The sequence below is a fragment of the Cebidichthys violaceus genome, unplaced genomic scaffold, assembly GCF_023349555.1.
Source record: "Cebidichthys violaceus isolate CVI_PGR_0920_01 unplaced genomic scaffold, fCebVio1.0.p SCAF_141, whole genome shotgun sequence".
NCBI lineage: Eukaryota > Metazoa > Chordata > Actinopteri > Perciformes > Stichaeidae > Cebidichthys > Cebidichthys violaceus.
In genome coordinates, this window is record NW_027176309.1 from 63,709 (window position 1) to 82,234 (window position 18,526).

Below are 18,526 nucleotides of genomic sequence, written 5' to 3' on the forward strand. Positions count from 1 at the left end.
AAACATTAAGGGTTAAAGATGGAACATAAAATAAACTTTAAATCAGATATTTATTTATTCATTCATCAAATATTTGATTTAGTCATCGATGATATGAAATGACCTCATCTAGTGAGGAAAGAGCCTGAAGACGTTCAAATCAGGACAACGTATGAAATACTCAGTTATTCATCTTATTTGTTGTCGTTGTCATGGTAACGTGATACGTTGCAGCAGAGTGCTGTCCCGTTCATATTTACACCATTAGTCCTCCTCTCACACTCAACCACTCACCAGCTGACGTCAGTGAGTCCTCCAGGGTTCAGGGTTCAGGGTCCAGGGAGAACGTTGGGATTTGGCCTCAGTCTCAATCCAGATGTTCAACCTCTGTCTTCTGTCAAACCTCTTGGGACTCTGAGGGTTAGTCTGAGAGAGTGAACATCCGGACCGAGCCGGCGCCTCGGGTCTATGCTCCGAACTTTAAAGAGTAAACGGACTTTAATAATGCTTCAGTTCCAGAGACGCAAAGAACCACAACAAGATAAATAAATGATTTAATAGAATTTCTTTCTTTCTTCAAAAGCTGTAATTGACACAAAAGACTTTCCATCCAGCAGACAGACGGGTCCGGTCTACAGTCTGGTACTGGTCCGGTCTACAGTCTGGTACTGGTCCGACACCTTCAGGACCAGAAGGAACCAGACAAACCAGAAAGTAAAAGAGGCACGATGATGAGAAACCTAGAGAGAAACGTGATCTAAAAACAAACTAATTCAAATTAAAGTCCTCATAACACTCGCCGTCTCCATGGCAACAGAAAAAACAAAAAACAAATTAACTATCGGCGTCTGTTTTAAGTCTCGGCCGGCTCTGAGGTCAGAGGTCCGCCGCAGCTGCTGACATCACCGCACAGGCAGCGGCCAATCGGAGAGCAGCTAGCGGCGGTAGACTCCGAAGGCCACCAGGCTGAGGAAGATGGTGACGCCGACCAGCGAGGCGGTGGCCGGGGCGGTGAAGAACTGCCTGTACTGGATCTGACAATACCAGAGCACCGACAGCATGAGGACCAGCAGGGGGACCATCAGGCTGCCCACGTTCAGAGCCACCTGCACCTGGTCCACGGGCCGAGGCCCCCCCGCACCCCCCCGACCGGCGTGCGGTGAGATGTGACAGTGCAGGACACAGTTATGAACCAGGTTCAGGGAGGCCAGAGTCTGAGCGTCGTCCTGCAGCAGCTGACCCTGATAGATCAACCGCACCTGCTGCTCCTGACCCGCAAAGTAGGTCCTGAAAGGGTCGAGATCAACAGGTTACAACCAGCACCAACACTCCCCTACAGTAGTGATGTAGTAGTGATATAGTGATGTAGTGGTGATGTAGTACTTTGTTACCGTTTGATGTATCCGATGGTGTCCTGTGGTTTGACCTGAGCTGTTCTCTCTGTGTCGTTCAGAAACTTCAGTCTGACCACCATGTTCCTCTGAGAGGATGAAGATTCTTCTTCTCCTCTTCCTCTGTTCCTGATACCATCTTCTCCTCCTCCTCCATCTGCTCCTTCTTCTTCTCCTCCCTCCTCCCCCCTCTCCCGCCTCCCTGCCCCCTTCTCCTCCTGGGTGGAGGTGTTGGTGGGTAGAGCTTCTGTCAGAGAGCTGTCACTCACAGAGCTGGAGGGTGAGGAGGAGGAGGAGGATGAAGAGGGGGGGCTGTCCTGGTGGACGGGGCTGGTCCCCAGTGAGGGGGCGGGGCCTATGGTGGAGGTGAACAGGTGTTCTGGGGGCTCAGAGGTGCGGGTGGAGATCCAGGCGAGCAGCAGCACCAGGAGGACCAGCAGAGAGCCGAACAGCAAGGTCACCTCGTCTCCTACTCCTTCAATCAGAGCCATCGCCCCCCCGCAACGCCCGCTGAGGTCAACACAGGTCACACACCTGCACAAAGGGGGCGGGGCTTAGCAACAACAATACACTGAAGGTTTTACTATCGAGTACACTACACGCCGTACGGTTAGTGTGTACTATACTAATATTGATTATCTAATAGTACATAATGCGAGTACTTTACTTTTACTACATTCTGCTGGTTGTACTTACATACTTATACTTCAGTAACTTTTTGAATGCAGTACTTTTAACAGTACTTGTACCAGAGTATTTATAGTGTGGTATTTGTACTTTGACTGCAGTACAAGCTGTAAGTACTTCTACTACCGCTGCTTGTTGTACTAATATAACGGACTCAGGTGTGCGTTACCTGCAGGTCACGTGATCAGCTGGTTATTATTGAGTCAGATCAATGCTACAAGTCTGAGCTAACCGCTAACAGCCGGGCCGGAAGTGGGCTATGCTACATGCTATGCTACATACTAACAGCTCTCAGCGTCCGTTATGAGCTAATCAAAGAAGCTACGGATGAATAAGATGAAACACAAACTTACTGTTCAGCTTATAAACCTCACATCACAGAGAGTTAGCCTGCAGGCTAATCAGGCTTTTTCGGTCCGTCCACACTTCCGGCTTCTGCCGCTGCCGCGTCTTCTTCTGTGGTTTTGACGCAGCGATGACGCGCTGCTGCGGCCTGCTGGTCATCAGAGGAACTGAACCTCAGAAATACACACGTTTAAAGCTGCTGTCATGGTTCTTTTAATTATTAGCATTATTATATAAATATTATCATAATTATTGTAGTAGTAATAATGGAAAAAACATTTAAACTACAGTTTGTAAACTGGGAATAATTAAGTAATGTTGATTATTAAAATACTGAATGGAAACAGTTTTTCATTGTTCCTTCCTGTCAGCTTGCTAAGAATGTTGGGAACTGTAGTTTCAATGAGATCATAGAGTCCAGCCTACCGTCTCTGTCCCTGAAGCCGACGGCCTCCAGCGACATGTGAGTGTCTTTATGTATATTGATTTTTTATATATATATATATATATATATATATATATATATATATATATATATATATATATATATATATATATATATATATATATATATATATATATATATATATATATATATATATATATATATATGAACCTGCTGCTGTCGGCAGGACGGTGAGGAAGGAGTTCATCAACGCCAAGTACATCGACCACAGGTTCGCCAGGCGCACCGTCTCCACGACCACCGGCAGGATGAAGGAGGTGAACGACGCGGTGCGATCCAGAGACCTGCTGTCAACCATCTAGCTGTACGCTGAGGGGGTGGAGCTGCTACAGCCGGGACCTGAACCAGGCAAGGTGGGTTGGACCGGTCGATCATTAGGTAGGCCTGTCGGTCCAGAAGGTGTCCAGAGGGGTTTTGGAGTGGTGTTCCAGGCATCACCAAGGAGTTCGTGGACTCTAGCACCTTCAGAGGGACTTTGAGGTAGTTCCAGAGATCTCTGACAGTTTCCAGGATTCTTAGGGGAAACACAGGGGCTTCTCAAGGAGGTTCTCTCAATCCTCGATGCCTTCTGGGGGGCTTGAGGAGGGATCAGGGCTCCTCGAGGGGAAGTGTCTACATGATTTTAAAAGGGTTTTAGGTCTAACTTCTTAGGAGGCTTTGGGGGCATCCAGGAGATAGAGTTTTCTCTCAGGGACCCAAGAGTTTTAAGACGTCTCAGGACTATTTCTACGAGTCCATGAGGGGGTTCCAGTAGTACTAGAGTAGGGGGTTCCTGGGATAATGGGGAGGTCTTTGAAGGGGTTGGACCATGCTGAATCTCTGACAGGTTGTTTTTTGTCTTGACATGTCGGATGTTTGTTGTTCAGGAAGTAGGAGAGACTGCGTTACACTACTGTGTTCGGACAGCTGATCCCTCCTCTCTCCACCTGGCGGACTTCCTGGTTCAGAACAGGTACGATGTGAGTGAAGGGTGCCGATACGATCACCGACCGAATGTCTTGAGTGTTGATGTGTGTGTCGTCTGTCTGCAGCGTAAACCTGGATGGACAGACGGACGGAGGAAACACCGCTCTGCATTACTGCTGTCTGTACCACAAACCACAGTGTGTGAAACTGCTGCTGAGAGGAAAACCAGACCTTCACATCAGTAAGAACTCACAATGAAGATCTTCACTTCAAGAACCAGTCCAGGTTCATACATGTAGATCAGCTGTGTGTCCACGGATGTGTTTAGCCTAGCTTAGCAACAAAGACTGGACTCGGGGAAACTGCTAGCCTAGCTCCGTGGTTGTGTTATTACAAACCTGTCTTTGTCCTGTGTCTTCTCAGCCATTCAGAGCAGGGAGACGCCGCTGGACGTTGCCCGCAGACTGAAGGACTCCCAGTGTGAAGAACCGGTAGGAAACGTGAAGGACTGTGTCCTGAACCAGAACCACAGTCTCCGGATCACTAACCCAAAACAAAACCCTGTTCTTTTATTTAACTCTTCCTCTGTGTGTCCCAGTTGGTGGAGGTGGTCTCTGGCAGGTTTAACCCTCATGTTCATGTGGAATACGACTGGAACCTCAGACTGGATGAACTGGACGAGAGCGACGACGAGCTGGACGACAAAGTAACTGAGACGGATCAACTGGTTTTTGTTTGAGTGATAATGACCTGCTGTAACTTCTACCTCTGGTTTCCTCCTGCAGCCCAGTCCGATGAAGAAGGAGCGCTCCCTCCGTCCTCAGAGTTTCTGTCCGTCCTCCAGCGGTTCCTCTCAGGAGAAGCTCTCGTTGCCGGCCTCCTTTGTTCCTCCTCACAGGGATAAGCAGCGTCTGTCCTACGGGGCATTCGCCAACCCCGTCTACAGCACCTCCTCCGGCACTCCTCCGTCCACCGGGCCGGACACCTCAGGACCTTCGCCAGCTGCCAGTAGCCAGAAGAAAGGTGAGACCGAGACACATGTTTCTGAAGGTGGTCCTTAACCCCAGAACTCTCCTCCCCCACAGCTCTCCTCCACAGAAGTCTCTCCCAGAACTCTCCCTCCCGTCCTCCAGCAGAGGAGCAAAGTTTCCCTTGAAGGGGTTTCAGAGGACTTCAAAGGTGATCCAAAATATGTTGAGGGGCTCTAGTGGTCCGAGAGGAGATCCAGACTCTACATCTATGTGGTGTTCAACTAGGTTTCTCAACCTTTTGCATCGACTGATTCTTAAAAAAGTCAGAGTACAACTGACTGGCCCAGTGGTTGAGAACAGCTGGTTCTGGGGGGTTCTGTTGTTACTGGGATTGGATGGTTTTGGGGGTTTGGTTTCTGCTGGTCTAAAGTGATGTCTGATTGGTTCCTCCCTCGCCAGACCGCCCACCTCCCTCCCTGTCACCTCCCAGACCAGCGGAGGAGGAGGAAGCTCCACCCTGAAGAAGAGACCCCCTCCACCTCCACCTGGACACAAGCGCACCCTGTCTGACCCCCCCAGCCCAGTCCTGCAGGGACCAGCAGGTAAAGGTGAGTGTAAGAGCCACAGGTGTATATATTATTTCATTGGAATTTTGGGAATATTTATCATTTAATTTCTGTATTATGCTCATTGTGTAGGAACTAAGATATGTAAAATATATTGAAAGACATTTATGTTAACGATTGACGCTCCCTTGTGTCGTGTTTTAATGACGTCATGGCGGCAGCAGGTGCAAACGAAGAGCTGCATTAGACATGGGAGCACATAGTTTTTCTACCGTGTGACAGAGAATATTGTTTGTTTCTTTAGTTAAAGCTTTGCTGCAAAATAAAGACAAACGGAAAAGAACTAAACGATCTCCTGTCATTCGCGTGAGGAAATGAAGTCACTGTGCCGGCAGCTCATTTGCGGCTTAATATTGAACAAAACCGACGGAACGCCGCTACAGTGAGAATGCAGCGACTCAGCAGCACCACACAATCCAGAAACCCTCCCAACATATGAACTCTCTCTCTGTCTTCACACAGGAAGCGACATGACCCCCCCACTCGGAAACAGGACGTCACCTGCCAACAAGTTTGAGGGGATCCAGCAGCAGAGGTATTTACTCTCCAAATGAGCAGGTAACATGTAACAAATACATGTAACGGATGAGCTTTACCTTCTCCAGCACGACCTCCAGCAACACCAAGTCCACCCTGGGACCCAGAGTTCTACCCAAACTACCTCAGAAAGGTGAGACCACAAGGCCGGCGAACCCCAAGGACCACACTGATACACATATAATGTTATAAATGAGTATTTGTAGGACTAATGAACCCTTCTTGTCTCAGATTGAACACATTGAGGGACAGACAGAGAGGAGAGGCGTCTTCCCGATGTCTTTCATTCACATCCTCTCTGATTGACCACCTCGGAGGCCCGACCAGTCAGTCAGCTGACCAACGGGAGTCCTCTCTGTAAATAGAACCAACAGTGTTACCATAGCAACCCAGCATGCAGACCCAGACAATCACCGTGTAGCCCCGCCCCTAAAGCATACCCTTCTTTATGGTCTACTAGAGACCTGTCAATCACTGTGTAGCCCCGCCCCAAAAGCATACCCTGCTTTATGGTCTGTTTGACTCTAAATGGTCATAATTTACATATTTATAATATAGAAGAAAACATGAAAAAACACGACATTTTTCAAGGTGTTTCTTCAACCTTAAGAAGGTTTTATGAGTCAGACCAGTAGACTTTAAATGTGTCGTGGAGTTCAGGTTTAAGTTCAGGTTTATGTCTCAGTCACTTTTCCTTCTCTCCAGATTCCTCTAACCTTTCTGAATCGACTCTGTAAACTTTGCCTGTATGACCTGTATTTACGAGTCCCAGAATGCGTTGCTGTAAGAATCGTCCAATCGGAGAGCTGCAATAATGAGACCCAGATGTGAAATGTAAGTGATGGAGGGCCCAGGAGGGACCCCTGTGGTCCACCAGAGAGATCAACACAACCGGTCGTGATCTGACAGCAATCAATTGATGCTGATTGATAATCTGTTTTTAATTAAACTTTAATTAATGCAGTGAATTACTCACAGCCTAGAAACATAAACTAAATATGTATAGAACATGTTAACTTATATATGAACTTAATCCTTTCATCAATATACTCATAAGGACGAAATTAAGTTATTTAAAGTGACTCATTAATAGATTGTAACATATTAAACTACTTTAATGGTCTTTCTGTGTAGTTTAAAGGTCTTTTAAGGGTTAACAGCAAACAGAGACTCGTCATTTATACATTGAAAGGTCTTTAATCAGTCTTAAACCGTAAATGTAATCCATTACAAACCCTTCAAACATATTTAAGGATAATAAAGGGATTGTTGTTTTTAAGTGAGTGGACGGACATTTCGTTTTGTTGGTGGATTCTTTATACGTCTAAATATCATCAACAGTCTTAATTAACATTGATCAGACCAGAGTCATGTTCACAGTGTGCTAATGTTAGCTTGCTAATGCTGCTGCTAACTGAAGATGAATACTGTTTCGTCTGTTAGCTACTTAGCATGTTGTTCACACAAGAAAATGACTCGGCAACAATAATCTTATCAAGTTAAAAACTAAACATTTCTGGATTTTCACTCATCAGTTTGTTAGCAGAGCTGGAGAGCTAACATGCTAACATGCTACGTCATGGTTAATGCTGTCAGCCGTCCACAGCAGGTGGTTCACAAAGTGCCCGTTACTCAGCAATGAGACGTGTGGAGGTTCAAAGCACCGCCTGGATTTACTTCACCTCCCTAAACAGATGTGAAAACAGCAATTTATGTGGAATTCATTGTTTTTAAGTTGGTGTGACGAAGCTTCGTGCTCCGTCTGCACGTATCCAGATGTATGATTAAAATGTTTTACCCTCAGTCTGAATAAAGATCTGCAGGACTTTCATTTTACTAAATATCTCCATCATCACTCAAACGCAAAAACAATACGTATCGTCAATGAAACGTTGCCGATACGTCCGGGATACGCCAACGGTATGTTGTCAACACGCCAACGGTACGTCCTCAACACGCCAACGGTATGTTGTCAACACGCCAACGGTACGTCCTCAACACGCCAACGGTATGTTGTCAACACGCCAACGGTACGTCCTCTACACGCCAACGGTACGTCCTCTACACGCCAACGGTACGTCCTCTACACGCCAACGGTACGTCCTCAACACGCCAACGGTACGTCCACAACACGCCAACGGTACGTCCTCAACACGCCAACGGTACGTCCTCAACACGCCAACGGTACGTCCTCAACACGCCAACGGTACGTCCACAACACGCCAACGGTACGTCCTCTACACGCCAACGGTACGTCCTCAACACGCCAACGGTACGTCCTCTACACGCCAACGGTACGTCCTCAACACGCCAACGGTACGTCCTCAACACGCCAACGGTACAGCCACAACACGCCAACGGTACGTCCTCAACACGCCAACGGTACGTCCTCAACACGCCAACGGTACGTCCTCAACACGCCAACGGTACGTCCTCTACACGCCAACGGTACGTCCTCTACACGCCAACGGTACGTCCTCAACACGCCAACGGTACAGCCACAACACGCCAACGGTACGTCCTCAACACGCCAACGGTACAGCCACAACACGCCAACGGTACGTCCTCAACACGCCAACGGTACGTCCTCAACACGCCAACGGTACGTCCACAACACGCCAACGGTACGTCCACAACACGCCAACGGTACGTCCTCAACACGCCAACGGTACAGCCACAACACCCTAACGGTACGTCCTCAACACGCCAACGGTACGTCCTCAACACGCCAACGGTACGTCCTCAACACGCCAACGGTACGTCCTCAACACGCCAACGGTACGTCCTCAACACGCCAACGGTACGTCCACAACACGCCAACGGTACGTCCACAACACGCCAACGGTACGTCCACAACACGCCAACGGTACGTCCACAACACGCCAACGGTACAGCCACAACACGCCAACGGTACGTCCTCAACACGCCAATAGTATGTCCTCAACACGCCAACGCTACGTCCACAACACGCCAACACTACGTCCTATAACGGTGTTATTAAGATTTTATTAAAGTAATTAAAGTTAGTAAGATTTTATTAAAGGTAATTAGGTTATTATGAGGTTATAAAGATTTTATTAAGATGTTATTACGAGGTTAATAAGGGGTAATTAAGCTGATTTTAAGGGATGTGTTGCTTCAGTGAGTAAATGAACTCTACTGGTCAAATGAGGTCAATGTCTTGATCATCCTGACCAGCAGGGGGCGGTAGTGAGCCCCCCCCCCCCCCACACACACACGCGCGACAGTTTTTATTCATTATTTTGTGACTAAATGAATAAAGAAGTAAAAATAAAGTCACAGTATATTCTGTAGAAAATTACATTTATTTACTTTATTAAAGAAATAAAACAGCTGGTCTCTCTCTCTCTCTCTCTCTCTCTCTCTCTCTCTCTCTCTCTCTCTCTCTCTCTCTCTCTCTCTCTCTCTCACTCACTCACTCACTCACTCACACACACACACACACACACACACACTCTCACCTGGGTCCCAGAGGAGGACAGGTGGATGTATTGATTGATCAGTGATTAACTTCACAGCTCACCGTGTGGAGGAGAGAGGACAGACCGGTGACTCGGTGAGATCAGACCGGTACTCGGTGTGTTGTCAGCGGGCAGGATGTCATGTGGATGCGGGCTGCTGGTCCCCCTCTGCCGGCTCCGAGCCGCTGATGAACACCTCCACAGGCCGGGTGAGGAGACCTGACAGCCGGCCGCCCTGATGCCTCTCCGCGGTGTCTCTGGTTCCTCCTCTCGGAGCCGTGAGACAGCCTCCAGCCGCCGGTCCTCTGTCTCACCGCCGGTCTCAGCATCTGGACCCGGACCAGGTGACAGTCTGGCGGGTAGGTTTCCGTAGAAAGACGCTGTCGCAGTTATTTTTTAACTTAGTGACTGAATGTTTGCGTACATGAAATGAAATAGTAAGTATATAAGTGAGTTCCATCCTGCGCCTTTGTCTCCTCATGTTTTCTCCCGGAGGTCCTCCCCCTGCGGCGCGGGGCGGAGTTTCATACCGGACTAGACGCTCCTTTTGTCGGATTCGTTTCGAGCGGACTCCCCGGGGTTTACGGCCGAAAAACACACACTTCGAGAGCCCTGAAATAACCCGACGTAGCCCAGCGGTGCGCGGTGTTCACCGGGTCTGTGTCTCTACCTGAAGGTGAGTCGTCGGCGGTGCTTTTCGACAGATTTAAGGTGTTTTCTGCTCGCTTGTCCCCGAGTCAGCAGAACATTCATGGCGGCTCGTCAGTGAAGGTTTGTGGGGCAGCAGCTGCTTCTCCTTCGGTCCAGAACCACAGGAACGGGTCCACGTTTTAGTCCCTCAGTGTGACACCCGGACCGCGGATGTCGAAGGATTCAATCATTTAAAGCACATTTTATTTTGGTATAAATTATTTGTTTTGCTGCACGTGTCAAATGTTTAGTTTAAAAAAAGAAACGTTTTTCGATGAATTCGGTTTTTATTTTATTTCATTCGTTTTAAAATCATCGCAGTTTTTCCACATTTTTTCCTAAAATGGTTTCACGCCAGCTCGTCTCGAGGAGCTGTTCGCGTGCCAGCGGAAGCTGCGTGGAGACTCCTGCCGGAGGACAGACGCCATTACCGGGCAGCCGGAGCCCGACGGCCCGCTGGGTCCACTCCACGTCTCCGCTCCAGAACACCTCCAGAAAACACGGAACTACACACGGAGACGCGTATCTGTGGAGCGGAGCGTCGCGTTGTCGTTGCGGGTTTTCGTGTGATTTCGGCCCGTAAACGAGTCATTTTGAACAAACTTGAGCGGAGTCGAGCCGCGGCTCTCTACCGCCCTCCGTGCTTTATTTTGGGAGAAGCATATTTAGAAACAGAAGAGACGCGGCGGGTCTGTTAGTAAGTGATGTTTAACACTTTGATCCAAAGTGATTCTAAATGTTTAGTGTCACTCAGCCGACCTGCTGACGCTGTGGAGCCGTTAGTCACATTATATTATATTATACATATTATATATTATATATATTCATCGTCCTCCAGCGGAACACGGGCTGGAATCTGAACCTGTCGCCCCAAAGTTTGACCTTGTCTGCGGGCCGCGGTGACGCACCACACCGGGGAGGTCCTCTCGACCGGTCAGTCAGGCTCCGGACAGCCGGTGATCAGAGCGCTGAGGGCGGCAGGAGCTGCTCAGAAACACCGGTTACCTGAGTGTTATTAATGTCTGTTTTTATTAACGATAATAATGATTATAACAAAACATAATATAATGACGTCACAACGTGTCTAACAACTCAAGTTCCACTTTAGAGCTTTTATCAGTTTTCATTTTCATCAAAGTTCACTGATGATGATGAGCTCCATGACAACCGCTGATAATTAATAATAAAGTCTCTCTCTCTCTCTCTCTCTCCGTCTCTCTCTCTCTGTGTCTCTCTCTCTCTGTCTCTGTCTCTTCCTCTCTCTCTCTCTGTCTCCCTCTCTCTGTCTCTTCCTCTCTCTCTGTCTCTTCCTCTCTCTGTCTCTCTCTCTCTCTCTCTCTCTCTCTCTCTCTTCCTCTCTCTCTCTCTCTCTCTCTCTCTCTCTGTGTCTCTGTGTCTCTGTGTCTCTCTCTCTCTCTCTCTCTCTCTCTCTCTCTCTCTCTCTCTCTCTCTGTGTGTGTCTCTGTCTCTCTCTCTGTCTCTTCTCTCTCTCTCTCTCTCTCTCTCTCTCTCTCTCTCTCTCTCTCTCTCTCTCTGTGTCTCCCTCTCTCTCTGTCTCTTCCTCTCGCTGTCTCTCTCTGTCTCTCTCTCTCTCTTCCTCTCTGTCTCTTCCTCTCTGTCTCTCCTCTCTCTCGCTCTCTCTCTTTCTGTAGACGGACTGCTCTCCGTCGTCGCTGCATGATGAACGGCAGCAGCAGCAGCAGCGTCTCGGCGGCTCAGAGCTCCAAGATAAAAAATGAACCAGGTAACCTTTGACCTGCTGTGATGTCATCGTCACCTGAGGTCACAGCTGACCTGTGTCTGTGTGCGCAGATGACTGGACGAAGGAGGACTGTCTGACTCTGCTGGAGAAGATCCGCTCTCAGGTGCCGGACACAGACAGCATGAAGTATAAAACAACCGAGTCGCACTTCGACTGGGACAAAGTTGGTTTCGGCAGCTTCACCGGAGAAATGTGCCGCCAGAAATGGCAGAAAGTTTCCTCTGAGGTAAGAAAGTTTCCAGCCTATTAGCAAGACACATATCATAGTGTGATGTATTTAATGACCACAGGAAGTCGTCATGTTTTTGTGTTTCAGGTTCGTAAGTACAGAACGATGACGGAGCTCATCGTAGACGCCATGGAGTTCGTAAAGAATCCGTACAAAGGAAAGAAACTGAAGGTGAGTCCGACTCTTCTGATGAGAACACTGAGTGTTGAACATTCAAGAACAACTTCATCTGATCTTTAACCTCATGTTCAAACAGACTCATCCAGATTTCCCCAAAAAACCTCTGACTCCGTACTTCCGCTTCTTCATGGAGAAACGAGCCAAATACGCCAAAATCCACCCGGAGATGAGCAACCTGGACCTGACTAAGATCCTGTCCAAGAAGTACAAGGAGCTGCCCGACAAGAAGAAGGTGTGGACCTCCTCCTCTTCACTGATCAACAAGGTGTTCCTGTTTTTAAATAATAAATACAATCTGGTCTTTACTTCACTGCAGCAAAAGTACATCACAGAGTTTCAACGGGAGAAAGAAGAGTTTGAGAAGAACATGGCTCGATTCAAGTAAGTTCAAATACAAACGGCTGACTGTTAACAGACGGTCAGCCAGCTTCAAACTCACTTCAACTCACTTAGAACTGACTGTCAAACGTATTTAGCGTTTGGTGTTAGTGTTTATCGTTTAGCATTTAGCGCGTAGCTAATGTCAGCTGACCTGCAGAGAGGAACATCCAGAGCTGATTGAAGAAAGGAAGAAGTCCGACCTGCCGGAGAAACCTAAAACTCCTCAACAGCTGTGGTACAACCACGAGAAGAAGACCTACATGAAGCTGCACCCGGAGGTACACACACACACACACACACACACACACACACACACACACAGAAACAGCAGATGTGAATGAATACAAACTGTTTGTTGTTTGTAGGTGAGTCAAAAGGAGCTGAAGGAAGCTCTGAGGAGACAGTGGTCCCAACTGTCTGACAAGAGGAGACTCAAGTGGATCAGCAAGGCCCTGGAGCTCCAGAAAGACTATGAGGTACCAGCCCAGACTGATGCACTCATTATCTAGTTCTGTGTGGGTATCTGGTCCTAATAATTGTGTGTGTGTGTGTGTGTGTGTGTGTGTGTGTGTGTGTGTGTGTGTGTGTGTGTGTGTGTGTGTGTGTGTGTGTGTGTGTGTGTGTGTGTGTGTGTGTAGGGCAGTATGAGAGCATATCATGAAGCCCATCCAGATGTGACTGCTGATGATCACGTTCGGTCCGTCCTCACTAAAGCAGAGAGACAGCTGAAGGACAAATTTGATGGACGGCCAACAAAACCACCACCGTGAGTCTTAATTAACATTTTCACTTATGAACAAGTAACAAGAGTGAAAAACCAGGATGCCGACGAGTTAGAGGCCGGGATACATCAGGATGAAAAGCTAAAGAGAGAAGCTGGAATGATCTTTAAAATACCTTCAGTAGCTAGCATAGCATACACGTGCTAATGCTAGTTAATGCTGTGCTAACGTACTGTGCTAATGCTAAATAACATTTTTATAAACGTGTATATATCTCCTTCAACCTCTGAGTTACAAATCCACTGAACCAGTGATGCTACGCTGTGATTGGTCGGTCTGTGTTTGAGGGGCGAGGCTTATTGAAGTTGACTTAAACCTGACTAGAAGGAGTCCGATGTGGACTTTTAGGAGCGTCTGGTTTGTGAGGGTCCTCCAGGTCTTGGACTGTCTAACATGTGTGTGTTGTGGACCAGTAACGGGTACTCTCTGTACTGTGCCGAGCTGATGGTGAACATGAAGGACGTCCCCAGCACAGAGCGCATGGTGCTCTGCAGCAAACAGTGGAAGATGATGACGCAGAAGGAGAAGGACATGTTTCAGAAACGCTGCGAGCAGGTCGGTATCAACACGCCGCCGTCCTGTTTGTGTTTCCTCCGGGTGAGAGCTGCTCTCACTTCCTGTTTGTGTTTCCTCAGAGGAAGAAGCAGTACGACGTGGACCTGCAGAGGTTTCTGGAGGTACGTCAACACTGAAGTATTGAACAAATAAAACTAGATCACATCATTTGAGTTCATAGTTTGAGTTTCAGACACTCCAAAGGTGTTTAATGAACATCAGAATCACGTCGGCTCGTCGTCGTTAACTGGACTTTGTTTTTCAGAGTCTACCGGACGAGGAGCGAGACAGAGTCATGGGCGAGGAAAAACTGGGAGGAGCCAGAGGGGGCGTGGCCGCCAGCCCACACAGAGCCAAGTCTCCTGCCAAGGTCAGAACTTCTTCTTCTTCTTCTCTAAAACACTCACATTCATGCTCCCTGGTATTGATCCCTGATAATGAAACACTGTGAACAACAACTCTGATGATTCAGCAGGAGAGCTAGTTAACGTTAGCTGTTAGCAGCTAACAGCATAGCAACATTTGTGATCCTGATCCTGATCTGTGATCCCTAGAAACTCGGCCCTCAGGTGGTGTCTCTCCTTTCATCCCAGGAGCGGGGGGGTCGGGAGGCGGAGCCAGAGACGTGGACAAAAGACAGACGGGACGGGAAGAAGACGGCGAAGCTTCCTGAGACGCCGAAAACAGCCGAAGAGATGTGGCAGCACAGCGTGATGGGAGACTACCTGGCTAAATACAGAGTGAGTAATCTGATTACACTGCTAGTACTCCAATTACACTGTTAATTACTCTGATTGCATTGTTAGTACTCTGATTACACTGTTTATTATTCTGATTACACTGTTTAGTACTCAGATGTGATGGAGGTGTGATGGATTTAAATGTGGTCATGTGACTTCCTCTGCAGAGCGACCGCAGGAAGGCTCAGGCTGCGATCGAGGCGGCCTGGAAGTCGATGGAGAAGAAAGAGAAGATTCCTTGGATCAAGAAGGCGGCGGAGGACCAGAAGCGTTACGAGGTTCAGTACCAACCTGTGGTCAGTGAGCCACGCCCACAACACACTGACTCCGCCCCCTCCGACTGAGGCTGCAGCCCCATTTAATACATGTGTTCATTCTGAGTAACTTAAAGTCTCTGAGTAACTTAAAGTCACTGATTGGCTGAGAGCCTCTGATTGGCTGAGAGCCTCTGTGTTGTGACGTTGTCTGTCCTGCAGAGGGAGCTGTTGGACACGAGGACTCCAGCAGCAGCTCAGAGGAAACCCAAGTTTGACGGAGAACCAAAGAAACCTCCAGTGTGAGTCTGACTTCTTACACCAAACTCTGTAAACATTTTACTGGGAGCTCATTTGAATTCAGCAATACATAATTTGGGATTTCAAGACAAAATCCAACTTATCTGCCATTGATTTAGTTGAGATGTTCAGTTTCTGTCATGGAAGACAAAAATAATTAATGAATGACTTTAATGTTGTTTTATTAAATACTCACATGTGAGAACTTCTTAGAATAACTGCAGATGAATAGTCAATGAGGCTCAAACTGAAAGTTACTGAATGTACCTGAACGTAAAGCAGCCTTGTATTAAGCCCCGCCCCCTGCTGTTTCCCGTCCAATAGGAGCGGGTACCAGATGTTCTCCCAGGAGCTGCTGACCAACGGAGAGCTGAACCACTTCAGCCTGAAGGAGCGGATGGTGGAGATCGGGAAGAGGTGGCACAAACTGACCCAGAGTCAGAAGGACAAGTACAAGAAGATGGTGGAGGAGCAGCAGGGGGAGTACAAGGCGGAGCTGGAGGACTGGGTGGAGGTACAACCAGAGAGACGGTTTACATGTGACCAGTACAGATCAATTAGTAACTGGTTGTCTTAATGACGGTCAGAGCCAATCACAGCTCAGCAGAGTAAAACCAGATGTTTCCTCCTTCTCTGCAGTCTCTGTCTCCTCAGGACCGAGCCGTCTACAAAGAGTTCTCCTCCTCTGTGAGTTCACTCTCTCTCACTCTTTGGTCCATTTATATACGATGAACACACTTCTTCTGCTCACGAGGCTAGCTAGCTAACCGGCTGTCTGCTAGTTAGCTAGTTAGTTAGCTTGTGTGATGAGAGTGAGTGGAGGAAGCGTTGCGTTGTTATAACTATAACCAGTGACAAAACAATGCTTTAAACATGAATGTATAGATAATAAATATTATTATCTACACATTCATCAAAAAGAAATAACTCTCTGACGTCGTACTAGTTTGAGTTAGCAGGAACATAGATTGGTAGTTTAATTAATGTACATCCTGATGACTTATTTATCTATTTTTATATAAAAACAGTCCAAATGGATATCTATTTGTCATAAAACAGAAGTGATTACAGGACACGTGTTGTTATTATGGTCTGTCATTCACTAACAAGGGTCACAGAGAATTTAAGGTCTTTGGACAACACGGGGTTGAGCAATGACAGTTTGTAACAGCGTGAAGCTGAAAACTTTGTTTCAGAGGTTAAACATCTTTGTTTGTTTGTTTGTTTCATCAGAAGCGTCGCAGCACCGCTAAAGTTCGCAACAGTCCAGGAGCTAAAGTCCGTGTGACGGCGAAGGGGAAGGCTGCCGGTTCAAGAGCCACCACGCAAACGGTCGGGGTCGCCAAGAGGGCCATGGCGTACCGAGCCAAGGTAACACACTACACCGCTACATGACTACACACTACACCGCTACATGACTACACCGCTACATGACTACACGCTACATGACTACACGGCTATATGACTACACGCTACATGACTACACACTAGACCGCTACATGACTACACGCTACACCGCTACATGACTACACGCTACATGACTACACCGCTACATGACTACACTGCTACATGACTACACGCTACATGACTACACGCTACATGACTACACGCTACATGACATGACTACACCGCTACAGGACTACACGCTACATAACTACACCGCTACATGACTACACTCTACATGACTACACGCTACATGACTACACCGCTACATGACTACACGCTACATGACTACATGACTACATGACTACACGCTACATGACTACACGCTACATGACTACACGCTACATGACTACACACTACATGACTACACACTACATGCTACATGACTACACACTACATGCTACATGACTACACGCTACATGACTACACGCTACATGACTACACACTACATGACTACACACTACATGCTACATGACTACACACTACATGGCTACACGCTACATGACTACATGACTACACCGCTACATGACTACACGCTACATGACTACACGCTACATGACTACACACTACATGCTACATGACTACACACTACATGACTACACACTACATGCTACATGACTACACGCTACATGACTACACGCTACATGACTACACACTACATGCTACATGACTACACACTACACGCTACATGACTACACGCTACATGACTACACGCTACATGACTACACACTACATGCTACATGACTACACACTACATGACTACACACTACATGCTACATGACTACACGCTACATGACTACACACTACATGGCTACACGCTACATGACTACACACTACATGACTACACGCTACATGACTACATGGCTACATGACTACACGCTACATGACTACACACTACACGCTACATGACTACACACTACATGGCTACAGGACATCATGCTACTTGACTAGACGCTACACAACAACACTGCTGTAAAGCTGCACCTTTCTGTCTTCCAGCAGGACATGTCCGACTCGACGGAGAAGAGCGACTCATCTGACTCTGATGAAGACGATGAGACGTCAGGAAGCTCAGACAGTGATGATGACGATGAGGTGAAAACAAACGCATTCATTTGACCCAAATTAAGGGTTAATTACTGGGTTCTAGTATCGGACGGTTCAATTAGATTTCGATTTCAATAATGTAAAAATCAGAGATCACTTTCAATCATTTAAATACATTATTGTCAATTAAACATGACTACCCAGAATCACCATGGCAACCGTCTAATAAGACTGTTGTTGTTCCTCAGAACGATGAGGATGACGATGAAGATCAGAGCTCCTCCGAAGACTCCAGTGACTCGGACTCGGATTAGCTCCGCACCCCTTCCCCTCATTGGAGAGGACAGGCTGTGCAGGCCACGCCTCCTCACATGCCAATCATCCGGGCGGACCAATGAGAATGGTTGTCATGCGCTGGCCCCTCCCTCTGAAGGGGGCATGGCCTGATGGAGTGTTTTGTTACTCGTGTTTGTTGGTTTTTATCTGATGGACGTTTGTCGGGAGGAGTTAGTTTTTATGTTTCTTTTGGAGCTACAGCGGGGGAGGAGCCTATTGGTTACCGCTGAGGGGCGGAGCCAGTGTTCAGCCTCCAATCAGCTGCCTGCCTGAGAAAATTATTAACAAATAAATGCACTTTTTCTCACTTCTGTTGTCAGCTCTGATTATGTACCCAAACACACCGTGACATCACCACAGGGGAAGGAGTTGAAACAAACACGACACATGTTTTAGACGTTTGAATGAATAGATTTATAGAATATAAACAAGCTTCT

At 47.5% G+C, this 18,526-nt stretch overlaps 3 protein-coding genes across 7 annotated transcripts; 2 read left to right on the forward strand and 1 right to left on the reverse strand.

Moving 5' to 3' along the window:
- Positions 1 to 521: 521 nt before the first annotated feature.
- On the reverse strand, positions 522 to 2,669 carry tmub1 (transmembrane and ubiquitin-like domain containing 1). The gene is made up of 3 exons (XM_068709259.1): positions 2,411 to 2,669; positions 1,371 to 1,904; positions 522 to 1,266 (listed from the first exon to the last, which is right to left on the reverse strand). Exons 2-3 carry the CDS (start codon positions 1,859 to 1,861, stop codon positions 915 to 917), a joined length of 843 nt encoding a protein of 280 aa, XP_068565360.1. The 5' UTR covers positions 1,862 to 1,904; positions 2,411 to 2,669; the 3' UTR covers positions 522 to 914.
- asap1a (ArfGAP with SH3 domain, ankyrin repeat and PH domain 1a) lies at positions 2,533 to 7,706 on the forward strand. Its single transcript, XM_068709245.1, is given in 12 exon segments — positions 2,533 to 2,556; positions 2,750 to 2,865; positions 3,035 to 3,221; positions 3,735 to 3,820; positions 3,900 to 4,015; positions 4,198 to 4,265; positions 4,373 to 4,480; positions 4,560 to 4,806; positions 5,204 to 5,353; positions 5,834 to 5,906; positions 5,977 to 6,041; positions 6,140 to 7,706. Coding segments are annotated over 12 exon segments (1,245 nt in total). The 3' UTR covers positions 6,145 to 7,706.
- Positions 7,707 to 9,717: 2,011 nt separating this feature from the next.
- ubtfl (upstream binding transcription factor, like) lies at positions 9,718 to 18,396 on the forward strand. Of its 5 annotated transcripts, XM_068709262.1 has the most exons (21): positions 9,718 to 9,749; positions 9,886 to 10,066; positions 11,733 to 11,824; positions 11,893 to 12,068; positions 12,159 to 12,242; positions 12,328 to 12,483; positions 12,568 to 12,632; positions 12,790 to 12,910; positions 12,998 to 13,108; positions 13,271 to 13,398; positions 13,828 to 13,969; positions 14,050 to 14,091; positions 14,235 to 14,339; positions 14,524 to 14,709; positions 14,877 to 15,005; positions 15,186 to 15,265; positions 15,588 to 15,777; positions 15,903 to 15,950; positions 16,497 to 16,634; positions 17,706 to 17,801; positions 18,002 to 18,396. In XM_068709262.1, exons 3-21 carry the CDS (start codon positions 11,758 to 11,760, stop codon positions 18,065 to 18,067), a joined length of 2,130 nt encoding a protein of 709 aa, XP_068565363.1. In that variant the 5' UTR covers positions 9,718 to 9,749; positions 9,886 to 10,066; positions 11,733 to 11,757; the 3' UTR covers positions 18,068 to 18,396. The 5 variants fall into 5 exon arrangements, with proteins under 5 accessions (XP_068565363.1, XP_068565364.1, XP_068565365.1 ...); XM_068709263.1 differs by having other exon boundaries at positions 9,740 to 10,066; positions 17,709 to 17,801; XM_068709264.1 differs by having other exon boundaries at positions 9,745 to 10,066; positions 14,877 to 14,987.
- Positions 18,397 to 18,526: the final 130 nt, after the last annotated feature.

Coding starts and splice junctions, on each gene's coding strand:
- tmub1 (XM_068709259.1), bottom strand. CDS start 1,861: ATGGCTCTGATTGAAGGAGTAGGAGACGAGGTGACCTTGCTGTTCGGC. Junction 1,267..1,370: donor ACCATCGGATACATCAAACG/GTAACAAAGTAC, acceptor CGACCCTTTCAG/GACCTACTTTGCGGGTCAGG.
- ubtfl (XM_068709262.1), top strand. CDS start 11,758: ATGATGAACGGCAGCAGCAGCAGCAGCGTCTCGGCGGCTCAGAGCTCC. Junction 12,484..12,567: donor AGCTGCCCGACAAGAAGAAG/GTGTGGACCTCC, acceptor ACTTCACTGCAG/CAAAAGTACATCACAGAGTT. Junction 12,911..12,997: donor ACATGAAGCTGCACCCGGAG/GTACACACACAC, acceptor TGTTGTTTGTAG/GTGAGTCAAAAGGAGCTGAA.